The sequence below is a fragment of the Pelodiscus sinensis genome, chromosome 21, assembly GCF_049634645.1.
Source record: "Pelodiscus sinensis isolate JC-2024 chromosome 21, ASM4963464v1, whole genome shotgun sequence".
Taxonomy (NCBI): Eukaryota; Metazoa; Chordata; order Testudines; family Trionychidae; genus Pelodiscus; species Pelodiscus sinensis.
Genome location: NC_134731.1, coordinates 23,977,780 through 23,986,096, shown reverse-complemented (window position 1 = coordinate 23,986,096; position 8,317 = coordinate 23,977,780). Strand labels below are relative to the sequence as shown.

Genomic DNA, 8,317 nt, shown 5'->3' with positions numbered 1-8,317 from the left:
GATGTACTGCATCCTCAACAAAAGATGTGTTGCCTATTGCAAGAGCTGTTAAAGAAAGCTGCTGAAGAAATCCTGACAAACAGTTCCCAGCACATAGTGACTATTGCACAGAATGTTTATCAAGGGCTTCTTGCAAAAGATGTTAATGTCAAAGAGGAAATCCACTCTGGCAATCTAGGGTAGTAATCTATGATTGCAAGTGTAACTGATAATTTTTGGGAAGTGTCCAATGGCTGTTGTCCTTTAATAACATTTGGCTCACGTCTGCCTTCTAGTGGGAGACCAGAAAGGAGAAGAGACTATTTCTTATTTTATCAAATGTTTAAAACAGTCAGTGAACCCCCCGAAAAGCACCAGATTGCTTTAAAATCATGAGATTTTAATGAAACAAAGTTGAGATTTTTTTAGTTTGCCTTTTACTTTTTGAGGCCTTGATTTTTTTTAAAGCTTTTCTATGCAGCCATGAACCCTAAAAACTTACTCGGCCGTTTTAAATGGAAGTGGAGATTCTCATTCAATCATATGATTTGAGGAGCTGGAGATTTGAGAAAAACACCAAATATTGAGTCTTATGAGAAATTGGTGCAAGTTGGCAAAACTACATTCTAGCATTTACATTAAGGGTTGGGGAAGTTAATGTGATAGATTTGGTTTATGCATATAACAAAAAGACAGTGCCTGCGCTGCTGAGCTTACAGTGTAAGTATGTAGATCCTTTTCTCCCCGGGTTATGTGTGGCTGACAGCGAGTCAATAGGAACTTTCCAAGTACAGGTTGAACCTCTCTAATCCAGAAGTCTCTCCTTCAGAAACATCCGTCATCCAGAATGATTTTAGTTAGCTAGATGTCCGCTTTTCAGGGACGTGGCCAAGTTTCCTGTGGTTCCATAAAGTTTGTTTACACCAGTCCTAGCCCTCAGTGTTCTGTGCTGTTATTTACCTCTAATTTACCCCTAAATGTCTTCTAACGGCACAGTAAGCAGTGGAAGTGTAGGTACTGCTGCTAGACAATATTGACCTCCCACGGTCCAGAAAATTCTCTTGTTCGGAACCTGTATTTTCAGTCTGAATTCAGTGGTTTTTCGTCTTCCGCATCTTCTTCTGAGCTGCCTTGGCATCACCCTGCTGGGCAAAGAGAGATGGGACTGAACAGGACAAGGGGAAAGCGCGGGGGCGAGGGAGCGTCTGGGGAGCAGGACAGCCGCAGATGCAGTTACGCCACAGCCACTGTACGTGGCAATTAAGCAAAGAGCCGTAGGCTGGAGAGGGGAGAAGATGGGATGTGGGGCGTAGGGTTATTAGGTAGACCCCCCAAAAAAATACTGCACACACTTGATCATGGGCGGGGGAGGGAGGGAAGGACTGGTCGGGAGAAGGTGGGGCGGGTGGGGAGGGTCGGGGGCTGCGGGGCTGGCTGGGAGGAAGGGGGGGCAGGAAGCAGAGCTGGAGGGAGATCGGGGGCCAGGAAGGCTGGACAGGAGGAGGGGGGGCCGGAGGAAGGGGGGCAGGAAGCAGAGCTGGGGGAGATCGGGGGCCGGAGGAGCTGGATTGGGGGGGCCAGAGGAAGGGGGGCAGGAAGCAGAGCTGGCGGGGGGGGTGGGGCGGCCACTGGCCGCAGCCCAACAGGCTGCGCCCCCTGCAGGCACTCCCTCTAGTTCCTGGTAGAAGCCGGGCGGGGGCGAGGGAATGCCTGGAAGTCACTCCCGCCTTGTCCAGCTTCTGCAGGCAACTAGAGGCTCCCAGCTGGGAGGTGGGGCTGCAATTGGCGCTGGGAGCCTCTGGTTAGGAGCAGAAGCCAGGCGGGGGGAGTGGCTGGGAGTCCTGGCCACTGCCCTGCCCTGCCTGGCTTTTGCACGCGACCAGAGGGCTCCCAGCACCAATTGCGCCCCGCCTCCCGGTCACTCCCCCGCCCCCGACAGGCTTCCGCCCGGCGCCCAGCCGGGAATCCAGGAAATACCGGTCGCTGCACGTGTCTGGTATTTTCTGATTTTTTCTACCGGACAGAGGGTGCAAATACCGGACGGTCCGGCAGAAAAGCGGACACCTGGCAGCCCTAGGGCGGGGGCTGGGCAGGTGGGCCTAGGGGCAGCTGGTCCAGCTTCCTGTCTCCCGCCATGGCAGGCGCGCTGCCAGCTGCGGCCATGTGGCCGTGCCAGGCTCCCACCGGAGAGGGGGCTGGCGCAGCGGGGCCCGCGCCATCCCAGCCAGGAGCCAAGGATGGGGTTGGATGGCGCAGGCGGGCCCTGCGGGAGGCTTTTCTGGCTCCTCTGCAGGTCCACCCTCACTTTGGGCATTGCCCCTTTAAATCGCAAATCGCGCGAGACGTGGCGCGCCTCGGCCGGGCCGCCGAGCGTGCCTCGACTGTCATGGCCGCCGCACACGTGACCTGCCGCTGGTTCTCCGGCGCGTGCGCCGCGGAGGTCGGGGGGGAAGGGTCGCCAAGATGGCGGCTCCCGCGCTCGGGGCGCTGCCGGCGTAGCGGGGAGCGGGCCGGGCTCCGCTGGCACCATGTCCCCGGCTCTGCTGCTCCGCGCGGGCAGCCGGAGGCCCCTGGCGCCCCAGCGGGGCTTGCGAAGGCGGGAGCTTCCCGGGGGGGCCCTGGTGGGTCAGCGGGGGCGGCCTGAGCTGGGGGCCCCGAGGAGCCCTGGGGGGGCCCTGGGAAGCTCGCGGGGGCTGCCGCCCCAGAGGGGATTATTGGGGGCCCTGGTGGGTCTGAGGGGGCTGCACGTTCTGGGCCCCCAGGGCAGGTCTGGGGGGGTCCTGGGGGGTCTGAGGGGGCTGCACGTTCTGGGCCCCCAGGGGAGGTCTGGGGGGGCCCTGGTGGGTCTGAGGGGGCTGCACGTTCTGGGCCCCCAGGGCAGGTCTGGGGGGGTCCTGGGGGGTCTGAGGGGGCTGCACGTTCTGGGCCCCCAGGGGAGGTCTGGGGGGGTCCTGGGGGGTCTGAGGGGGCTGCACGTTCTGGGCCCCCAGGGCAGGTCTGGGGGGGCCCTGGTGGGTCTGAGGGGGCTGCATGTTCTTGGCCCCCAGGGGAGGTCTGGGGGGGCCCTGGTGGGTCTGAGGGGGCTGCATGTTCTTGGCCCCCAGGAGAGGTCTGGGGGGGCCCTGGTGGGTCTGAGGGGGCTGCACGTTCTTGGCCCCCAGGAGAGGTCTGGGGGGGCCCTGGTGGGTCTGAGGGGGCTGCACGTTCTGGGCCCCCAGGAGAGGTCTGGGGGGGCCCTGGTGGGTCTGAGGGGGCTGCACGTTCTGGGCCCCCAGGGGAGGTCTGGGGGGGCCCTGGTAGCCCTGCAGGAGTTGCTGCCCCAAAGGGGGCTGTTGGGGCCCCCACGGGAGCTGCCACTGCAGGGCCTCTCCAGAGGCTTTGCCAAGGTAGCCCGGACCAGGAGCAGCCGGGAATTGAGAGAAGCTGAGGACTCTGCCCCGGTGTTTCAGTATGTGGGGAAGCAGGCCAAGCGGAAGGAGCGGGTGTTTGTCTGGGGTTTCTGTCATGCTGGAGCCCTGGGGATCCCCAGCTTTGTTAAGCCTGATGCAGGCTGGAAAAAGAGCCGGAGGATACAGCCCACACCCTACCGTCTGGACACTGTTGAGAAGGTGAGTGAAAAGCGCTGGGAGACCCATTAAGTTCTATTGGAAGGACGCTGCTTTGGGGTGGAGATGGAGCCAATATTCAGATCCTGTCTCTTCTCCATAATCTCAAATGTTTTGGTTAAAGGTGCAACGTTAGCACCAGAATTTTCCCAAAGCTTTGATGTAATCACTTTGTTTAGGCCCAGCTCTGATTTTTTTTTTCCAGAGGGCTTTATTTTAAGAAGTATTTACAACATTTTCCTCTGAGGATGAGGATTTTTTCTGTGTTTTATTGAGATGCTTCACCTCTAAGGTAAAAAAACTGGGAAATGTTAGCTCAGTGTAGCAGGAGTCTCAGCCACTTGAATGAACACAATAACTAGGTATGAGATTTTAAATGTTATGTTGAAAAATGCAGAGTAACATTCGTTAGAATTTGACTTTAAAAACTTCCTTTAAATGCTATAAAATCAGTGGGTATATCTCAATGTATAAGACTGATGGGATGAAGCTTTTGGGGATTAATTTAACAGCTTTACTTTGATTCTGTTGCTGCTGGGTAGCATAGCTGGGTCAGTGTCCTGATGGAGAGTTTGTGTCACCATAATTATGGTTCATTATAGTCTCTAATAATCTCTTATTTACATGCTGATAGTCAGGGCTCGCCAGCCGTGCTGTGCTGTCTGGCAATCTGCGTACGCGCAGATCGCCCGAACCCGGCTCTTCCGGGTTACAATCTATTCACCATGGGCGAGTAAATTGTATAATTTGTTGAACCCTGCTGATAGTACTTAGAGGGTTCCAGCAGGGATTTAATTGGTAAGTTAATAAAATCAAATAAGCTTCAGTTTTCCAAAAAGGATTGATCACTCAATGTTTTGCTTTTCTTAAAGATATCCTCTGCGGCCTGTGGCTATGGCTTCACACTAATATCGTCAAAAACCACCGACATTACCAAACTTTGGGGCATGGGGCTGAACAAGGATTCTCAGCTTGGCTTTCAGAGAAGCAGGAAGGATCAAAGTAAGCATCTCAGCTCTTCTAGGGATTTGAGGGTTCATAAATACAGTATTGGAAAACACCACAAATACTTCTAGAAGTTTAAATTCCAGCAGAGTTGGTGGACCTTTAAGGACCGTTTTAGGAATTTCTTGGGGGTGGAGAGCCAGTGAGGATGGGTAAGACTATGACTGAGGTTGCACCATTAGTGGTTTCTGAGAATCGTCTTGTAAAGAATTTAGATCCGTCAATGGAGTGGTTTAAAAATTTATTTTGTATTTGTAGTGTACCAGCCTCGACTCATTTTGGGCATTAAAGGGTAACCCATCAGCTAGGAACATGTCTTTGAAATCACGTGTTAGACACGTATTTGGTGGTCATCACCAAAGTGGTGTAGATTCAAGTGGTGGTGCAGTTTTTCTGTATCAGGTAATGTTTAAATGTTGGGCATTCAATCTGAACAAATCATAAAATTACCAAAAAGGCCATAACCCATGAAAACATAATTTAATGTTGACCAAAATTGGCAGACAGCTTCTAAATACAATTGATAATGCAGCTATCTTATGTACCTAAAATAGTTCTGCTTTGGAAGGTTTGGGAAATCTTTAGCTCCAGGTGATGTATTGAGTGCATTTTCCCCACATTTTTTTTGCCTTTTGTTAAAGCAGAAGTTTGTACAGGCAGTCCCCGAGTTACGCGGATCCGACTTACGGCGGATCCGCAGTTACGAGCGGGGTCCTCTCCCTGGTCTCCAGCAGACCAGGGAGAGGAAGCAAAGCGGCGGAACACGTGAGCAGCAGACAGCCCAGACGCGTCTGGGCTATCCGCTGCCCGCGTGCTCCAGGGCTTTGCTCTGCTTTGCTCCCCGTCCCCCTGGTAAGACCGCTGCCCGCGTGTTCCGCCGCTTTGCTTCCCGTCCCCCTGGTCTGCAGACCAGGGGAACGGGGAGCAAAGCCGCGGAGCCCGAGGGCAGCAGGACAGCCACGGCGCGTCTGGGCTGTCCTGCTGCCCCTGTGCTCCGGATGCCTGTGGTACAGCAGCTGGGGTGCTGCCGGTTGGTCCCGTAGCGCCGCTCTGGGCGCTACTGGACCAACCCAGCAGCACCCCAGCTGCTCTGCCCCAGGCATCCCCAAGTCAGCCGCTGCTGAAACTGACCAGTGGCTGACTACAGGAAGCCCCTGCCCCGGGCTTCCTGGAATCAGTCGCTGATCAGTTTCAGCAGCAGCTGACTTGGGGATGCCTGGGGTTCTTAAGTTGAATCTGTATGTAAGTCAGAACTGGCGTCCAGATTCAGCCACTGTTGAAACTGATCGGTTTCAGCAGCGGCTGAATCTGGACGCCAGTTCCGACTTACATACAGATTCAACTTAAGAACAAACCTACAGTCCCTATCTTGTACGTAACCCGGGGACTGCCTGTAGTCATACAGCAGTATGCACTTGTTATTTTTAGAATGGTCGGATTTGGCAAATCCTTTTTCTTTCTGTTTTTATGAAATTTTGCAGACTTGACCCGTGCTCTCTAATTATAAAACATATTTTTGTTATCTGCTTGGCCAGAGATGTAAGTCTAAAGCGTATGTGGTACAACTGGAATGGGTTCCCTAGGGAGGTGGTGGAATCTCCATCCCTAGAGGTTTTTAAGTCTCGGTTTGACAAAGCCCTGGCTGGGTTGATGTAGTTGGGATTGGTCCTGCCGTGGGCAGGGGGCTGGACTGGATGACCTCCTGAGGTCTCTTCCAGCTCTATGATTCTAACTACAATAACCGCTGTAATTATCTTTTTTCAAGGGGTGTTAGTGTATAGTCATTTAAACGGTTAATTGATAAATCTGGGCTTATCAGTTAATCTTAACGACTACATGCACTCCCCCTTGTTACCCCCTGCTGCTATGCATATTGGCTCCTGTGGAGCTGCTCGCCCCCCCTCCTCCTCCCATGCTGCTGCTTCTGATATAGAGGCGGGGGGTGGGGGGATCAGGTGGGAGCTGATTTGCACAGGGAGCTCTGTGGAGCTGCCTGCACCCCTTTGCTGCCTCCCATAGAACCAGCTCTCCCACCCACCAAGCACCAACTTAATGGACCCACCTCCCCCATCCCATGCTGTTGCCTCTGATACAACGGCAGCATCACGGAAGTTGAGGCAGGTAGGATTCCAGAGCAGCCCCTGTCTGCGGGGAGCTCGGGCCTCTTGCAAACTGGGGCTGCTGCCATCTCGTGCTGCTGCCTCTGAAACAGAGGCAGCAGTGCAGGGTGGCAGAAGGCTCCCTGGGAGTGCACTGGATGCCAGCTTTGCCCCTGGGGACCATCGAATAATTGTGTAACCAGTTAGATTTGGTGTGTTTACATGATTGTTAAATTAAACATGTAACATCCTGACTTCTTACTAGCACTGCACAACAATAATTCGTGTAAACTTCTTATATAACAGTAATCACCTTTAGTGGAAGGGCTGTAGAATATCTTGTATGAATATAGCTTGTGAATAACAAAGTTTAACCACACATTCTTATGTAACCCATACATCTAACTATGAGCTACTGACTGTCTAATGTGACGCCCCTTCATGCTATATTTATAGAGCCCTGGGTGGATACAAGATTTGTATCCCCATCTAACTTTGTATCCACAAAAATGAGCCGTGGTTATCCACATCCACAGATATCTGCAGATTTGCAGGCATCTATATATTTACTTACAAAAATAGTCCCATAACTTGCACATAGTTGAAGCATGTTTGTCCCTCAGAATCTGTGTTGGGGGTGCTTAGTACTCTCTTGCTACACTCCTCACTGTCACAGATGTATGCATTAGAGTACACCAAATCTTCCCTGCAGCCTATGCACTTCCTTGTTGAGCAGGTACTTTTGCAGCTACACTGCCCAAAAGTGAGGATGGCTTCTGGTGCAGACAATGCAACATCGTTTCATTAGCAAGACATCCTGGGCTAGCTATCACCCATGCATTGTTCGCAGTGGACACATGAGCTGTTGCTTGAGCCTGACTGATAATCGGCTATTTCACGTGCTGCCTGAAGGAGGCCATTGTTGACTAATACACATTGATTGGTCTATCCTCCATGAATTTATCAAGTTCTTTTTTTGAGCCATGTTATAGTCTTGGCCTTAACAACATCCTCTGGCAAAGAGTTCTCACAGGTTGACTTGGCTTTGTGTGAAGAAATACTGTGTTTTTAAAACTTCCTAATAATTTCATTTGTTGACCTCTAGTAGAACTAGAGCCCAGCATTTAGGAAATGGCTGTTTACATCTCTCCAGACAGGCAGAGGGGGATTTGGGCTCTGTTCATAAAGTCTGCCTGAACATTCTGTGCTTCCACTTCTTTGTGTCTTCACCCCATCATCAGAGGCTTTCAGGCATGATCGAGCTTTCTCTGATGCATCTCTTCTCATCTTCTGGGAAAACATCATTGTTCATGCAGTTGTCAAGTACTGTCTATTTCCGGTGATTCACTGAATCATTCATAAAGTTATGGCTTCTAATACCACAGTTAAATGATTTCCCTCTTTGAGCATTGTACAACAGTCTGAGGTCTTGCATGAATCTTTCTCTTGATATTCAGCCTAAATTTCCCTTTCTTAACTTCATCCCATTACTGCTAGTTATGTCTCAGCAACAACACTACATTATTCTTTTCCATCCCTGATAGATATAGCCTTCCTTTTTTTAATTTATATTTTTTTACACTGATATCTCTTCTCATACTCTCTCTTTCCCTTCCATCCTCAACCAAC

General features: G+C 51.8%; 1 protein-coding gene across 2 annotated transcripts in view; it reads left to right on the top strand.

The window, feature by feature from the left end:
• The first annotated feature begins 2,411 nt into the window (after window positions 1-2,411).
• RCC1L (RCC1 like) overlaps window positions 2,412-8,317 on the top strand; it is a 36,082-nt gene continuing 30,176 nt past the window's right edge. Inside the window, exons 1-3 of one of the 2 annotated variants that reach the window (XM_075904285.1) lie at window positions 2,412-3,088; window positions 3,260-3,587; window positions 4,457-4,586. In XM_075904285.1, coding sequence (XP_075760400.1) covers window positions 2,508-3,088; window positions 3,260-3,587; window positions 4,457-4,586 — 1,039 coding nt within the window. In that variant the 5' untranslated portion in view covers window positions 2,412-2,507. The remainder of the gene's footprint in view (window positions 3,089-3,259; window positions 3,588-4,456; window positions 4,587-8,317) is intronic. The other variant, XM_075904286.1, reaches the window with a different exon arrangement.